Source organism: Marmota monax, unplaced genomic scaffold (genome assembly GCF_021218885.2).
Source record: "Marmota monax isolate L192 unplaced genomic scaffold, Marmota_monax_Labrador192_F-V1.1 WCK01_AAM20220418_F8-fsc00001, whole genome shotgun sequence".
Classification (NCBI taxonomy): Eukaryota; Metazoa; Chordata; class Mammalia; order Rodentia; family Sciuridae; genus Marmota; species Marmota monax.
The window spans coordinates 39,405,201-39,423,431 of NW_026693777.1; the positions used below are offsets into that span (position 1 = coordinate 39,405,201).

The 18,231-nt window shown below is 38.4% G+C and overlaps 1 protein-coding gene across 6 annotated transcripts in view; it reads left to right on the forward strand.

Moving 5' to 3' along the window:
- Nucleotides 1–18,231, forward strand: part of Cdin1 (CDAN1 interacting nuclease 1) — a 260,091-nt gene that overhangs the window by 206,769 nt on the left and 35,091 nt on the right. For 4 of the 6 annotated variants that reach the window (XM_046461441.2, XM_058584672.1, XM_046461439.2 and 1 more), the window contains one exon: nucleotides 13,836–15,748. The exons of 1 other annotated variant lie outside the window; for it this stretch is intronic. In XM_046461441.2, coding sequence (XP_046317397.1) covers nucleotides 13,836–14,005 — 170 coding nt within the window. In that variant the 3' untranslated portion in view covers nucleotides 14,006–15,748. Of the gene's footprint in view, nucleotides 1–4,131; nucleotides 4,210–13,835; nucleotides 15,749–18,231 lie in introns of those variants that run through there. One more of the 6 variants, XM_046461440.2, reaches the window with a different exon arrangement.

The following is an 18,231-nucleotide window of genomic DNA, read 5'->3' on the forward strand; positions in this document are numbered from 1 at the left end:
GGACAGGTGTGTCCTTTCATTCCCCATTAGGGTTTTCCTATTCTGAGACCTTACCTGGCTCAAAGCTTCCTTTTGCAGATGTAGCATTAATTAAGCTATGCCTTTAAAAATATAATCAGGTTGTATCTTTACAAACTTGAAGTTTTATAACTATAAAGTTGACCTTTGAAGTTCACTTATTTGCATTTTCCTTTTGCTGAGTTTAATTTTCTATTTCTGTTTTGCCATTTTATTTTATATGGTTCTTTGGGGAAAGGCAGGATATAAATACATTGAAAGCCTCACACCAACATGTAGAAGCCATAAGATTCTCATTTTCTTTAAAGGTACACTATTGAAAATGGTGCAAAGATCATTTTGCAGAGTTTAAATGTTATTAGAAAGTAAAGCCACGAGGTGCACAGGCTACTGCTGAACCTGGGAATGATATAGGCTCTACAGAGATGGCATGTGAGGTTATTGAATGGAAATCCATGTGTCATACACAAATACAGTACATTTTAATAGTTTGATATCTCTTTACTCATCTTAAACACCTTAAGGTATTTGGAAAGGGAAGAAGAAATATAACAGATGAACCTGCTGAGATGTGGCCAGGAACAGTAGTATTTCATTTTGATTGATGTTTTTACAACCTTATCTTCTAGATGAAAGCTACTGTAAACAAAAGCCTACCTAAATTGATCGTATTTAAAGGAGGCAAAACCACCAGTGTGTAGCTGCTGTTGGCTCTCATGTGCTTTGTTTTTCTTCTTAGCAGCCAATTCCTACCCATCCTCACAGTCACCACCTCCACCACCAGTAGTATTATTTCGAGGGACTTTCTACCAGGCTTGAAATCACAGCATCTCCCATAACATCCTAGAGAGCATAGATTCCTAATAGCAGTCTGAGCTAGTTCTTCAGAATTGGGCATATTTTTAAGGCTTATTTTCTCCCTTAAAAATGACTTTCCTTCCCTTCATGGTTGAGAGTTATCAGCAACAGTTGTTTTAATTTTGATGGTCGGGGGAGGGGTGTGAGGAACAGGGGCTAGAAGTGTGTTTTATTTCCTAAATGCATGATACACTCTACATCTCCTGGGGAGGGGACTGTGTTGTGGCACTCATTCATATAGCCACTCAACAAACCTGATTGGCTGGTTCCTGTGTGCCTCTGAAATGCAAACTGCTCTCAGGACACTTATATTTTAGAACTGTCTGATAACTGCTAAGCTGAATTATCTGTATATTTTTCTTCTAAAATCCTTTTTTTTTTTTTTTTCACTTTCCTTCACTTGACTATTTCCCCTAGTAACTTACACATTTCTGACTTCTAACTTATTTTCCCCTTTCCAGCATTTGCCTTCATGAATCTGAAAAATGGAGGGGTGGGGGAGCGGGGTTGGAGGGGATGGGTTTGTTAGCCAAAGAGATTTGTGAATAAGAGAAAATTTTAACTATCCACTTAGAGCAAGCTGAGATCTGCCATACCTGAAGCCTGTGTCACATTTGGTTAATGATAGATTTATTGGACAAACATGTATCAGCCTTAATCCTTTAGCTATTTGCCTTCTCCAAGGATGAAAATTCCAATAATTTTTTTTGTATTATTTTAAGCAGAGTTTTATATATCCAGAACCCATAAATCTCGTTGTACCTTGAGATAAATGTCTGACTGAACTCTGGGTTACCCTGTGATCTTTTGAGAACTCAGCCAAGGAAAAAGAAACTCTATTCCCCCTATCCGTAATCATGAAAAAGAGTACACGAGGGGCTGGGGTTGTGGCTCAGTTGTAGAGCTCTTGTCTCACATGTATGAGGCACTGGGATTGATCCTCAGCACCACATAAAAATAAATGAATAAAATAAAGATATTTTGTCCATCTACAGCTAAAAAATTTTTTTTTAAAAAAGAGTACATGAGAAAACATTTTGGGGGTAAATGATATTTATATAATAAAATCTCTATTTTTTAATGTACTTCTAATTCTAATATTCACAAAGTTGGAAATGAAAAGTTCAGAAATAGCCTCAGAATTTACCAGAACAAGTCTGTGGTAGACAAGAGGTGAGTACCAGAGTGGACTACAGCAGTCATCCCAGGCTTTGCCAATTCAATGATCACTATCCATTATGGTTGTCATATCAATTATAAATTCTCTGACATCAAACACTAAATCAGCTGAAATGATGGGTTTGCCTTTGGCATGTTTCCCTGGGGAAATAACTGAGAAAACATGTAATAAATCACACAACCAATTTTGTAAACCACCCCCAACTTTTGGAAGAAGGCCGGAATATAAATTCTAAGTGATTATACCCAACTTACACCCAAGGTCTGCATGAAGTATCCTCTCACTTTTAGTACTTCAGTGTTTTTCAAAGTAAACATGACCTTGGGTACTTTGTTGCTTGTAGGTTTTCTGTTTCTTCCACTGCAATTCTATCGCTATCCCTCTCCTCTTTCTGTTTGAGGATGTATATTGCCTGCCCCCTACATCCTAGTTTAAAGCAGAATCCAGGACTATTGTGCTTAAGCTCATCCTCCAGTTTCATGACTAGATCATGTCAGTGTGATTCTGGCCCCTCCATCCCTCCATGTCTCTTGGAACCCCTAATCCTACTCTTGCTCTCTCCACCTATAAGTGGACATATCATGGAGAAAATTAAAAGGGCCAGCAAGTGAATAAATACAACACAATTGAAAACTCACCTTTTCAAGGAAGACTTCTAGAATACCATGTCCATACTATAATTTTCCCTTTACTGCAAACCTTTTGTCATTTTGTTTATTCAGTAAACTATGTGTCCACTTAAAATGTAGATTTTTTCTACACTATTAAAATTTAAGTTATATGCAACTTATGAGAGGAACCTTTCTTTTGTGATTTGTACTCCACAACAGGATGGATCTGCAAGCCTATATATGGACTCTTAATAGGTAAATGCCTTAATAGGCTGACCCATGACAGAGGTAAACATTTTTCTAGGAAAACAGACAACAGATTAAAGACAAAATAACTTTTGATTTTGCTTTCTATCTTTTTTTCTCTCCTGAGGAAAGATTTCCAATAAGCTAGAATTACTGTAAGCATAGCACCTAAGCATATCCAACATGGCCCAACATGAAGTAGAAATTAAGCATTTTTCCAGGTAATTTAATTTGGATCAGAAAATGTCCAGTTATGTACACAGCAAGGAGAATTTCAGGTCATTGTGGTTGTGTACTTGTATACATTTTAAATTTTCCCCAAAGTAATATATTTTCTATTTATTTTCTATGCAGCATAAAAGCCTGAAGTAAATCAGTATTTATATTTTTACCTTTTCATTTTCAAAATTATAGAAAGTAATTTGTTTCAAAGAGATAAAGTTGCATTTTTTATAATCCAGATCTATGAATTAAGGAAACTCATAACTACGGTTTTCTTTCTTTAGTCATTTCAATTTGCAAACACAAACTTGCCAAGCAAAAAAAAAAAAAAAAAAGAAAGAAAATGAACCAAGTTATCATATTTTTATTTTATTTCTAGATACTACAGAAAAAGGAATATTTGCATCTTGTATTAAATTGACCATAGTGCCAGAACCTTATGATGTTATATTACATGATAACTAATCTATTATTACTGTACACATATTTATGCACAGGCATAAATACACACATAGTTTGCATATAAACATGTGCAAGCATATTTCACTTGGACTGAAAAGTTATTTACAATTTCGTCTAGAGATACATACAACAGTGATTAACAAGTGCACAACCAATCTACAACATGCAGATTAAAACTAAATAAACAGTGTAAGAGTTTATTTTAAAACAATTACAAGATGTTTTATATTTCTCCTTTATCCTGAACTATGTGTTTGAAAATGCACTCTTCATAAAAACCACATGCAAGTCTTTTTGATGGTGAAACAGTTGACTTCCACCAGCCACATGTCTGCACACATCCTCAGAAGATAGCACAGACCCCACACAGCCACTCCAAAGGAGAGGTTAAGAAAAAAAGTGTGTGTGTTTGTGTGTGTGTGTGTGTGAGAGAGAGAGAGAGAGAGAGAGAGAGAGAGAGAGAGAGAGGGAGGGTGGGGAGAGACTGACTCACTGTTCTTCTCTTATTTTTATTTATTTTTGTTCCTTTTTTAGGGAAGGAGTTTTCTATTTGCCTAAGAATTGAAATCAAAGATTTGGGCTGGGAACAAAGATTCTAATCAATACAACTAGGTTTGTTTTTATTGTTTGATAAAGACCCTCATGAACAAGAAACTTAACTAAAATCATCCAGTCATTTCATAGCCCACTTGCCACCCTTCAATTGCAAATTGTTTGTTTTATGGACTTGATCCAGATTTATATCCTGGGACCTAGTGCACTGAGAATTCTTTTTTATATAATCATAGTAATTCAACTATTGGGAAGAGAAGTATTAGATCTCTTGAGTTTCCCTTATTCTATGTAGAGAAGCAAATTGTGTGATAGTATATGAGTACTGCCACTTTTCACCATCTTATTATATTGTCAGAAAGAGATGTAAAAGCACTAGTTTTTAAAAATATGCATGTTTTCTTATAGAGCTGAAAACACAAATACTCCAAGTTTATGGCACAAATCTAAAATACATTTCTATATTAAAGATATTTTGGAAGCAAAGTGGGGAAAATGGGCCTTTGGGGTTCACAGCATCCACCCTGTATTACAAATCTGAATCTTCTTCTCTAGGAAAAGAGAAGAATCTCCACCCCACATGCTCACTTGGGCCCACTGCTTCCCTCAGTTTTCCTCATAACTTATTCCAGCTGTTTATTTCCATTTATGTGAACAGGCTGTGGCAGTGATCTGGATTTACTCCTCTCCTCTCGTGTCTAGATTCTGCCCCATAACTTCTGAGTCCCTTCACAGTGTGAAACATTTCTCTGAATTTTATGCCATGATTCTGTAATTCTCACCCCATAGCTTACTCCTGCCTGATTGTCAGGGGCTTTAAATATGCTCTCTCAAATGGAATCGTCTTAATTTCCTTTGCTGAATCATAGGTTGGTTTTCCATATACTTCTTCGATGCGGTGACACTTGAATACAAATGGGTAACTAGATAAACTTTGCAGTGTGAAACTGTTGACTCCCTACTAGAAGAATGATTCCCTGTGGACAGGTGCATCCCAGCTCATAATGTCTCTACCTGCCTTGCTCCTGGCCCCTACTTTTTTTTTTCTTTTGCAGGTGTTATAAATATTTTTTTGAAGTTGAATGACCATTATAAATTTCTGTGTAAACATAAGGTTTAGTTAAGTAGTATAGTATAGAAGTCACAAGTGTGATCAATAGAGCCAGGCTGCTTGAGTTCAAAGCCTGGTCATTTTGGTGCCCTGGTATCTTCTTCTGTAAAGTGAGGGTAATCATATTGACCCCTTGTTGAGTGGCAATGAGTATCAAATTAGTCTGCACGTGTGGAAGTGCTGGAAACCCTGCCTGTCACATAATAAGCATTCAGTAAATGTTAATGACCTCTTTGTTGCTAGCTATGGAATTATTATTATTTTGTATGTTTTTAAACAACATCTTTATAGACAAAAGAATTCATCAGTAGCCCCTGAAATCTGAGGGAATCTCTAAGCTAAAGAGACTTCCAAAAACCTACTAGAGAATTGGTTACTGGGGCTAATTTACAAAGTGGTATCTGGTAGTGCAGTGAGAAGTTCTGTGTTCCTTTCCAACACTCTCTGAAGAAGATGCCTCAAGGGAAAGTATAACAATAGGAAATTAATAGTCCTGTACTTTCTCTATAGGTGAAAATACTGTCCCAGTAATTCCTGCATTATGGGCTATAGCACAGAAAGGGATTGTTTTGTTTTATATTTTAAAAAGTAAACAAGCTCTTCCTGAATTTGGGGGCCCAAATTTTCTGGCTGTGACTTGGAGTTTCTTAGAGTTATAGAAAACCTTGAACTGAAAGACACAATTTATAACTCATACCATATTCTCTCAAACATTTGCAATCTGGAATCCTCAGGGATTATCTGAGGATAGCTAGATTTTTCTGGAAAACTAAGAATTTACTCACTGAAGTATCATTTTTAAAATGTTCTTGGTGACAGTCTTTAAAAATACATTACAGCTTTCTCTGCCTTTTTTTTAAACTGAACAAAATGTAACCAGCATCTGTTTTTCCTAGACTGTCCTCAGCATCTGTTGAGATAGACAGAATCTGTTTGCCCCAACACCAAACAGCCATAGGATATCACAGTTGGCATTTTTAATATCTCCTCCCTAGCTGTCAGTAGTCATTCACCTGAGCTGGCAACATGTTCTTCCTATAACAGCCTCCCCTGCCCTGTGCACCTCTTCAAATTTGCAACTTTAGAAACCCAGAAACCAAGTTTAACACCCAGACCACAGACTGGAGAAAACATGGAATATGCTTCGTTTCAGGTAACCCCAGCATCCTGGATAAGCAGCAAGGACAGGTCTTAGTGCATAGTCTTAAGTGAGGAGCCAAGAAGCAGTTAGTACAAAAGCACACAGTTACTTAATAACTGAAGTTTGCCTTTAAAAGTTGCTGTTTATAGATAATCACCTTCAGTCGTCCCTTCTGCGGTAAATTCTGGGTTCCACTGTAACTGAAAGAGCCAGTCTATACTCAACAGGACTCTTCATACTGCACATGTTAAAGAATGGTATTTGATTTGTACTTGAATTCAGGTTTATAGTGCATATTTGTATTAGTTATCTGATGCTGTATAACAAATGACTCCAAAACCAAGTAACTTAAAATAGCACACATGTATCTCACAACTTCTGTGGCTCTGGGGTGCAAGCACAGCTTAGCTGGGTCCTCTGCTTCACAGTCTCTTCCAGGCTGCACTGGCCCAGTGTCTGCAGTCTCATTGGCAGGTCCAACTAGGAAGGATTCACTTCCATGCTTACTCAGTGGATGTTGGAAGGATTCATTTCCTCAGGGACTGTTGGACTGAGGGATGCAGTTCCACAGTAGCTGTTGACCACAGACCACCTTCGGTTCCTTGTCACACAGGCGGCTCCCACATGACAGTTTTTCTTCATCATAGAGTACAAGCAGAGAAAGCAGCAGAGTTTAATCGCAAGACAGAAGTCACAGCTTTTCTAACTGAACCACAGTGATAATTCTGTCACTGTTGCTGTATTTTAGTTACAAGCAAGTCACTAGGTCCAGCCTAGTGACAATTCAGGAACAAAGGATTACAGAGAGCTTGAATATAGGTGGGTATCATTTAAGACCATCTTAATAGTCTGCCTGCCACAATATCTGTCTCTATCTCTTAGTTGCAACCCAGAAAGAACTCCACCAGCATTATTACTGGGGTCTTCTGTCATTACTGCTGCTGCCCAATTTAGTTTGACACTTTTCTGTACCTTTCAGTGGCTAGACTGCTCTTGGGAGAGTGAGTTCTAAATGGGACCTGGTGCAGTTGCTAAATGTCTTTCCTACTAGCTCATTTTTGACTGTGAAGATGAACCATATGTGCAGGGACAGGTTAGCTACAACTTTGCCAAGTATTTTCATACATCTTCAATATGTCTTAGTGTTACTCATATCAGAGAACCTCCCTTGTGTATGCCATTCACCTGTATGTAACATATCCATCTATAGAAAAAAGTGGAACCAATTAGAGGGACATCTCCAACCCTGCCAGATTCAAAGATTTTCTTCAAAACAAACAAAAACAATTTTTGCTACTCCCATATGATAACAGCTGTGCTTTTAGATCCCATCTACTTAGAAAATACATGATGACTGAAAGCTATTTTATCATATCATTGAATCCTATTTTATCATCAACATTTTAGAAATAAGACAAGATAAATATGTGTAATATGTACTTATATAAAATATTTATATATGTGTGTATATATTTCCCCCTCTGCGAATAGAGGGGGAATAACAATCTCTTGCAGTTTCTTCCCAGCCCCTCAATTATCTGGCCCAAGGTTGAGAAACTGAGTTAGATCTCAGGACGGGGTCAAGAACTCAAATGGCCACAGAGGTCAGCTGAACAACATAAATGAGCGAAGTAGAAAGAACATAAGAAAAATGCCCTCTTGTTTTTTTCTTGAAGTATGAATCCCTCTGAGGCTGTCTGGTGCTTTCGCACATTGGAAGAGATGTGAGTATGGAAAACTGGGTCTTTACACTAGAGAAGTCCACAGTACAAGCGTGGAGATCAAGGGTACCTGGCACAGAGTCTCAGCATCAGGGAGTTGCAGAGAATGGTGGAGACTGCCACAAACCTGAGAATGCATGTCATGTCTGAAGGGGGCACCTGTTACTTTGCTCCAGCCACTTGTGACCCCATCAACTTCTCAAAAGAAGCAGAATATGAAGGATTTTTTGTAAAAAGTCCTAATTTTTATGTGTTGACTAAATTTTTTTCTTTTGATAGTGGGGATTGTACCCAGAGGCCCTCTACCACTGAGGTGGCCACAAAGTCCCCTCCCCCCCCCTTTTTTTTTTTTTTTTTTTTTGAGGGAGGATCTCACTCAGTTGCTCAGACTGGCTTCATGCTTTTGTCCTTCAGGCTGCCTCAGCCTCCTGAGTTGCTGGGATGCAGGGGTGTACCACTATGTCCAGTTCTTTTTCTTTTTTTTTTTTTTTTAGTAAAAGCTCAGCATTGGTTTAATGGAACCCATCACATAATGTTATTGTTTTGCACTCCCTGTTTTCAAAATTTCAGTTATAGAAAAAAAATTATTTGTGTTGAATCAAAATCCAATTCTTAGCTACTCTGAAACATTGCCCTAATTCTACACTTAAGAAACAAAGAATGAATCAAACCTCTCCTCCCCAAGAGCCCTCTCATAAGCAGGGGATTGGTAAGCAAGTTGCTACCTGAGGGTTCTTTTCTAGGTCATATTCCACTGTTATTCAAATGTCTTGCATTTCTCCTGGGTCAATTCCAGATTGGAGTTATGGCACCAGAGTCTTCCAAAACATTCTCAGTACAGACTACCTAGTACAAGGGCATTTCCTCTTTTTCTGGTTAAAAATTTATACTCTTTCACCAGGTTACTACAATCACAGACTGCCTAGGTCCCAAGACAGCTTTTTCCATATTTCAGCTGTGAGGCTTTATGAAACCTGCTAAATTTCTTTGTGCCCCAATTTCTTCATTTCTAGAACAGGGATGGTAATTGAACCTACCTCATGAGGTTGGCATAAAAATTATTTGTCAAGCCAGGCACATTGGCACGTGCCTGTAATTCCCACAACTTGGGAGTCTGAGAAAGGAGGATCCCAAGTTTCGGGCCAGCCTCAACAATTTAGCAAGACTGGGTCTCAAAATAAAAATTAAAAGAGCTGATGTAGATAAAGTGCTTAGAAGTATGTCTGGCACACAATAAATGCTAAGAAAGTACTAATACATGTTGAGCCTCCCTTATCCAAAATGTATTAGGCCAGAAGTGTTTCAGATTTGGGATTTTGTAGGAATTTGAAATACTTGCAATGCATATTAAAATATCTTTAGAGTAACACCTAAGTATAGACACAAAATTAATTTATGTGTCATTTATACCCTGTACACATAACCTGAAGGTAATTTTATGGCATTTTTTTTAGTGCACCTGTGTTTTAACTACCACCTATCATATGAGGTCAGGGGTGGAATTTTCCACTTTGCACTATGTTAGCACCCCAAAAGAATCATATCTTGGTATTTCAGATTTTCAGTGTAAGAATTTTCAACCTGTAAGAACATTTGTGTAACTATTATTACCATCATCCTTACCATAGTGAAAAATGTCATCTTGTGGCAATAATTGGGTCCTGCCACCAACACTTCTAAAGTAGGCCACCACTGATTCAGTAACCAACAAACCTGCCTGATTCTGTTATTACTGATGCCATATTCTCCATCTTGTCCAGGAGGGTATCTGCCATATACTAGGCAGATAACAAGAGTTGAAGAATATAAACAAAACGTGGTCTTTGCCCTCACCAAGGCCTCAGAATAAAAAAGAGAGAAATGCTGAAACAGAGGGATGATCCCTAAGAGACAAGTATGCACAAAAACACAAAAGGTACCCAGCCTTATTGTCAGTCTCCTACTTAATTTCTCTAAATATTCTAAAATGGAAGGAAATCATAGAAACACATCTGAATACATTTATGAGGTTGTCATGATTTAGCCAACCTTGAAAGGTGTTCACAGAATCAATTCTTGTTCTTTCAGTTCTCATTACCAAGTGTCTCTAGGCTGGTCAGCAGGACTGTGATCCCAGTTGCAGAACAACTCTCTACTTTGTATATTCTCTCAGTCCCAGGGATTCTGTTTCCTTTTAAATGCCATTAGCAGAGTCTCTTTGAATTTTAATTGTTCACAAAGATTATATATTCTTCCCAGTGATCTCATTCTTACCCAATAGTGCCACAGTAAATAAAAAATAGGTATCAACATGGTGAAAATGCTCAATCTACAAATAGGACTTGACACACATTTATTTATTTATTTATTTGTTTGTTTGTTTTATACCAAGCATTGAACCCAGGGGTGCTTAATTACTGAGCCATATTCCTAGCACTCTTTTATTTTGAGATAGGGTCTCACTAGGTTGCTTACAGACTCACTAAGTTGTTGAGGCTGGCTTTGAACTTGCAATCCTCCTTCCTCAGCCTTCCAAGCCGCTGGGATTACAAGTGTACACCACCACGCCAGGCTCCTACATAAGAATTTTCTGGGGTCCTGTTTTCTCCCTGCCTTACACCTTTTCAGAATGAACAGGTTTGGATGGCTTGGTCTTTCAAGTTATCAACCAAAAATTCTTCTCTCTTAGTTTAGATAACCAAGGAAGTGACTATAAAGGCTGTTTAATGTGATCAGCCTCTTGATAAACAAGTAAGTTGCTGAAAGGCTATCTTAGCAGCATCTGATCATCTTTGGATCCTGAAGTCTTGGAGCAAGCAAGATACACTAATGTGATGCCAGGAATAAGGCTACCTTCTGTTCAGCCATTAAATTTCCAAACTTGTCACTCTTTCAAGTCCCTATTATTTTTATCACCTATAGACCACATAATTTGAAAGCCTCTCTACCCCTCTCTACTTAAAAAAGGAATTTGTTTCTTCATTTTAAATTAGACACACACTGTCAAGGAGAGATTTTGAGCTACATGACAGAGCTAACATTAACTTTCTTTCATAAGAAACAAAGATGTGGAGAGTTGGTAGAGACTTCTTGTGAGTCCTGAGAATGTTTGTAGATGGTGTTACTACCTCAAGGGAATCCTGGTTGTGATCCACCACATGAAATGTTCAGGTGCAGTCTTGCAAGACCTTTTTGAGTTGTCAGGTTTCATCTGTTGCCTCACAAGTGAAACAAGTCCTATTTCTTGGGCAATGAGGTGTCCCCAGCCTGGCTTCTCTACCTAGGAAATGCCATTTTTGTAAAGAGCTGTCATGCTTCGAGTCCTTTGGTTTGTGATTTAGCTGTTCAGGAAAAGTACAGGCTGTTCTCACTCACTCAGTGCTGGTGATATGTGTTTTTGTTTTATTAAATCTTTAAAACAGTGGGCTTGTTTTATGACCCCCATACATTCTTTTGTTCTTTTCCATGACTCTTTAGATCACATTTTTTCTCCCTTTGTAAAAATATTAGTGCCTTTCTAAGAACATTGTGGTCTCCAGAATAACCATATAATAAAATGGAGGAAGGAGTGTTTGTCCTGCTTACTGTTAGATCTGTGACTCGAGCGCATCACCATTGGGACAGTTGGAGGCCTCACAGACATGGTCCACATATTCACAGATCTTGTGGCTCCTGCCAGGCTTTTTTTCATAACTCTGACATCATTTGGTTTTAATCACAGAGCTATTTATAAAATAAAGGTACCAAATAATATATGTTCAAGTTTGAGACATTGTTCATGATTAAGTTACTAAGATACCATAAAATAAAGGTACCAAATAATATATGTTCAAGTTTGAGACATTGTTCCTGATTAAGTTACTAAGATACCCTCTGTTGAGTGGAAGCAAATATTAATCCAGGGGGAATTCGTTTGCTTTCCAGCACTGGGACTTACACCTCAGGCATGGGTAGCCTAATTCTTTTGACTCAAAAGAACCTCTTCCTTGGAGATGCAAAGGAAGAAGAGAGGATCTGCAGTCATCCCTGAATTTGGGTGAATCTTGGGCCTTATGCTCCAAGGCTTCTCATCCAGCCCAGTTTCTGTAACCCCTAGGACACATCTCGAATCCAACTTGCCTACCCTACTGATGTGAATCCCCAAATAAACCAGTCCATGACATCCAGCTGAACTTGTTCCTGTGCATACAGTATCTCACAGCCCATCCTGTACTGTTAGTTTTGGCAAGTACACCACAGCATATAATAAATCATAGAAGGAAAAAGCTTTTGGCCTAGCATGGCTCAGCCTGCTGTAATGTTAGAATACAGAAAGCAGTTCTGTTTTTAGACATCCTTTTACTAACCCAACATTCATAATTTATGATTTCACTGTAAAATTCCTGCAACACTACACCAAAAGTAGTGCTGCCCTTTAATTAAGTGCTCTCGGTAGGAAAAACGTGAAACTGATGTGCAAAACATCTCTCTGTGCACAGTGATTGATAGTGATTACATCTTTATGAACCCAGCCTAAAGGTCTCAACTTCCTGATGGGTGAAGTAGTCTACAGGGCCACTTCCTGAGTCTGCCTGGCGGGGATCAGTCACTGCTAACAAAATTGGAGATAATTTGGAGGCACAACTTAGAAACGTTGAGGTTTTAAACCTGCATCTATCTGTCTATACTTTGCCACAAGTCTGTATGACTTTATTACTTCTTTCCACGAGAACCTGTGACTAAATTTCATGCTGAATCTGCTCTTAGGTTGTAATGCACAAAGTAAAGTGTTGGAAAGAAGGTATCTTTAAAGAATCCCAGTTTGTCATATGGGTTGTAGAGGACAGGGGGCAGGTACTGGGGATTGAACCCAGGGATACTCTACCACTGAGCTATATCCCCAGCCCTTTTTATTTTATTTGGAGATAGAGTCTTGCTAAGTTGCCCAGGCTGGCCTAGATCTTATGATCCTCATGCCTCAGCCTCCCGAGTCACTGAGATTATAGGCATGGGTTTCTTTTCTTTTAATACTTGGAAAGAGTGTATGACAGGAGATGCTTCTGGCCTTGTTGGTGCAAGAATACAACATTATAGCCAGAGAGGACATAAAGCCATTCCATTTTTAAAAATTTTATTAAAACACTCTTTTTCATTTCCTCAATTGAAAATGAACAAGTTTAGCCAGGCCTGGTAGCACACACCTGTAATCCCAGCAGCTCAGGAAGTTGAGGCAGGAGGATCACAAGTTTAAGACCAGCCTCAACAACTCAGACCCTGTCTCAAAAAAGTAAAATATAAAAAGGGCTGAGGGTGTGGGTCAGTGGTTAAGTGCCCCTGGGTTCAATCCCTGGCACCAAAAATAAAAAAGTGAACAAGTTTAATTTTTAAAATAGCACCAATAAATATTAAATATTAATCCCAAGCCAGGTATGCCCCAGTTTATCACTGTTTATACTTTGGCTTTTTCCTTGTCAGCCAAGTAGCCACATTAGCCCAAGCTCATAACACCTTATAGAAAGGTGTTACGGGTAGTTCCTACATCTGAATTTTTCAGGTTCCTGGAAAAGAAAAGTTTCTATGTTAAATGAGCTCTTTGGTATAAGTTCAGCGACTTTCATTCATAATAATAGCAACCAAAACAACTTTGTGCAGCCTAGTCATTTAATCATATTATCTGTGCCTCCAAAATGACATTTTTCTGGAACTACCTATATTGATACTATGTGTGCATGTTATTTTCTGGTGTTTCTTGCAGATTTGGGCCAGGCTTGGTCATCTATTGGTATGGATTTATCCAGGAGTTGGACTGCAACCGGGAGAGGGGCATCCTGCTCAAAGCCTGTTTCCCCACAGACATTGTCACCTTATGCCATAGCACAGCTTGACCCTGAAGATCCTGGAAGAGAAGCTTGGAGGAAGAGGTGAATCCGGAAGCAATTTTACTTTCCTGCAGCGTAAACTCCTGGCAACATCTGCCCTGAACTTCAGCTGAACTCTCGCCGCCGTGGTCTCACCACTACCTCTCTAGACAAACATATCAGGAGTTTCTGTTTTCCTTCATCCCTTGCTGATGTGAACAGCCAAGAACTACAGACACAACCCACTCATTATCAGCATTTCTGTCTCTGTCAAACAGTTAGTTTATAGATAGTCATAATCTTTCTTCCTTCCGGATGGTTTCTCCTTGTGTACTGAACAAAAGAAAAAATGTGGAGACTGAAAGGTGTGATTTTTCAATTCTCCTTCCAGTTACCAAATCATCTCCTTTCCCCCCCCCCCAAGCTTCCATTTATTCCACACCCCCTTCTCTTCATGTGTACTCACAGGTACCCATCCTTGCATTACTGTCCTGGAATAACCTAGCCAAACCTACAAAAGCTGAAGACAAAAAAGTCTGAATCCAAGTTTGACTGTCACCTGCAGGGCTGCAGCCGACCTAGATGGTAGCCTATGTCACATGCTTATTCTGCTCAGGCTTTACAATTTCCTGGCTTCTGTGGCTTTAAGCCAAGCTGCAAAAATATACTTGATGAGAATTTCCTCTTTGATAATGCTTATTTGAACTCCAAACATTTTACATTTATCTCATTTAAAAGCATTGGTTACATTTGAGAGCCACACATCTTTGGCTTAGAGGCTTAGGGGAGAGGACTGAAATTCTGGGCCAGCATTGTCCAGAGTTTATTTTTAATCATGGCTAGCTGTCAGTGCTAATTTAGCCAGAATTTTTATGAGCAACAATTTTTTAAAACACATTCCTTACACTGCTTTGTGTCTGCCTTTTATACCACATAATTTTATGACACTCAAATAATGTATACATTAGAGATGTTCAGCTTTAAAGGACCGAAGTATACCAGAAATAAACTTGGAGCAATTTTTAAATTAGCAAAATAAAGGATATTTTGTATTTGCTCACTTTAATTTATTCGCCTTTGTATACTACAGACCAGACCAGACACCAGACTTCAGTCTAAAACAAAATGAATTAATTAAAAACCTATCTTTTAGTAAGTTAAAAATATATCAAAAAATGTGTTTAGCAAAATATTTACCCCCATGCTTATAAAATATAGCTTTTATAATTCAAATAGGTGATTTTGGAAATATTAATCAAAATGTAACTCTTGCAAACATCTTTACGTTGTACATATTACTTGGTTCTTCAGAAGACTAAGTTTGGCACTGCTCCTTAGTTCACTTTGTACCTAAGAAGGTTTGCAAAACTCTGCTCACTACTTTTCCTTTAAAAGTACACAAACACCTGGAATCCAAACCAGACTTTGTAGTGAGACTGCTAGATGAAATATGAAATCGAAAGAGAGGAGGAAGACAGTGATAAAGAGGTGTCAAACAAACTTGTATTTCAGTGTAAAATTTATCATGCAGATTTTGTGAATAAATAGGATGATTTGAGAACACTACCATATTGCCTTGATATGCGCGTGTGCCGACACACATGCGCACAAACATTTTGAACAAAAATGTTTAAACATTTTAAAGGCAGGCTCATGGCATGCTTTACACTGCTATTTCTCTTGAGGAATAAATTACATTTATCTGCACAGATGTTGAAAATCCTGTTAAACCCTTGTCAAGGATTTGTTTGTTTTACATTAAACAAATTTATGATGAATGTGCCCAAATAAATTAAAAAATTAAAAAGGCGCTTGCATTTTGTGTATATTCTTCTACCTGGCACCCTGACATAATGTGTTGTGGGAAGGCATGGGTAGTCCCCAAAGACACTCCCTCGTCTCCATGAGTGAAGCTTTACTAGTAATTTGGCCCTTAAAAGAGAGAAAGAAACTAGCAGCAAACTACATGCTGCAATAATGTTACAAGTTACTTAAAAGGAAGCTTTTTTCCCACACAAAAACTAATCGGATTAGATCTACTACATGTGAATTGGAGGGGTGTGGGAAGGAAGGGAGTAATTTCCCAAATCAGAAGCTTAAAGTCTTCTTGTCTTTTTCTTTTATGTTAAAACACTTATCTGTGTTTCATCTCTATGTGTTGTTTTTTTTGTTTTGTTTTGTTTTTTAATTTACACAGTATAAACATCAGCCCTGGATAGTAGACATGGGATGACAACTTATTTTTATTGCTGTCGTCATTAGAACATTAACGTTAAAGCAAAATCTTGTTTTATGGAACATCCTGCACACTGTGCTAATGAATTATGCCACGCCAGGAAGGAGGAGTGTGTGTAAAACATAATGCTAACTGATGTCCTCTCTGGCGTACAGAGACTTGCCAAGCATCTGCTCCCACAAACACACAAGAGACCCGTTTGAAGTAAGGAGAGGAAAGGGTTCAGACCTAAGCTGATCCAGTACTGAGACTTAGGGTAACTTCATGGACTCCTTCCCACCACCCTTTCCTCTCCCCACAACTCCACAAAACAAAACCACAAACAATTGAGAATTTTCTTTTTTCTTTTGCCTTCTAGTAAGGCAACTCTTCAAAAACGCTCCTAAAATCACACACAAAAAAGAAGGTTCAGGCTTCTAAAATAGAAAGCTGAACCTACAGGGGAAATAATTTTCTTTTAACCATAGGTGTATGTACCTGCTCATTATCTGCAAGGCACAATTCCACCCTGGAAAAGATGATAAATTATTGGTCTTTGGGGGGGGGGGGGTGCATTAACTCATGCAAGCCACCAGGGGATTGCTTAGAGCCCTGATGAGGTAATCTACTAAATGGTCCCTGATGGGCCACACTAATTAATGCACAGTGCCAAGTGAACAGTTAATTCACTGGCCTCTCACCAGGGAGCTACACCCATTGTTTGCTTTCCTCTTCTGAGCCAAGATACTTCAGAGGTTTGCTCTTTTTAACCTGTGCCCTTGGACAGACCTTGTGTTTCAAATGAATTAAATCTTCAGGACCTTCAAGTTCCTTTCCTTTGCTGCTCGTATCTTTCAGACCATCTTCCCTTCACTGGCCTTTGCCAGTTTCCTTCCACATGGCTTCTACTCTGCATATCTCACTACGCTTTGGCTCCTTTTCTTTCTAGAAAAAGATCCCAGGATCAAAATACATCTCATCTAAGTCCCAATGCATCTGTTGGGGGTGGGGGGTGGGGGGTGGAACAATTGGCCTAATCTCTTCAGGGACAAGCAAAACCCAAGAAGCATCCATCACATGTCAAAATATTCCTCTGAGGCACCTGTAGGATCATAAAAACTTTTAACTAAGGTAATCAGATTTTACAGGATTAAATACGGTACGAGGTTTATGCCTTCACTAAGTGTTTTGGCAAAAGGAGCCAACAAAACACGTAGGGTTTTATAGCTCCTTTCAGCCTGAGTGTTGTTCATCAGATTAAAATTGTGAATTAAAATAGTAAAATGACGCTATGATTTAGTTAGCGAATTACTCAGCTCCTTCTTCTCGGGGTCAGCTTGCCATTGTCCGAGTGATCTGATGGGAGCTGATTGCTTCAAAGTATTATAATTTTATGACAAGAATGGGAGGAGAATTTCTCCTGGCCAGCACATTCTTGATCAGGGTTAAGGAACAAACAAGCTTAACTAGAGAGGAAGCGAAAAGGCAACAATGGGGGTGTGCCTGCAGTGTCCCCCTTTACAGGGAAGCGCCTGTCTGAGCCTGTGTAAAGTCCCTTCTGTTAAGGAATTGGTCGCTTGAGACAAAGTTTGGATCCTCTGATAGTATTGCTCAAAACTAACCCTCCTATATACACTAAATACATTCTGAACCTGGTATCAGAGAACATGCCTGGATTCTGAAGATTAAATAAGGAAGATAGAATTATGAATTAAATAATAACCAGAACAGCTTGAGTTCCCCTTGTGTTTTTTACTTTCCTGCTATTGTTTTGAATATGGCTCTGAGACAAAAGAGCTGCTTAGGTCAAGCACTATAAATTACAGTTTTCATACAATAGGAATCCACTAAAATGATTTCAAAGCTTGATCAAAGTACTTCAAAAAAAAAAAAAAAACTTTTTAAACTTTTCCACAATACAGGGGGAGGGGACATGTTCATTTGATGCCTTAATTTGTCCCAGTCAGTATAGCACTCTCCAAACTTAGTGTCATACTACTTTATGTAAAATCCAGCTCATTGATTAAGTAAATCCAGCTTGTTTTCATTGTTCCCTGTGTAAGAAATTTAAATTTTCA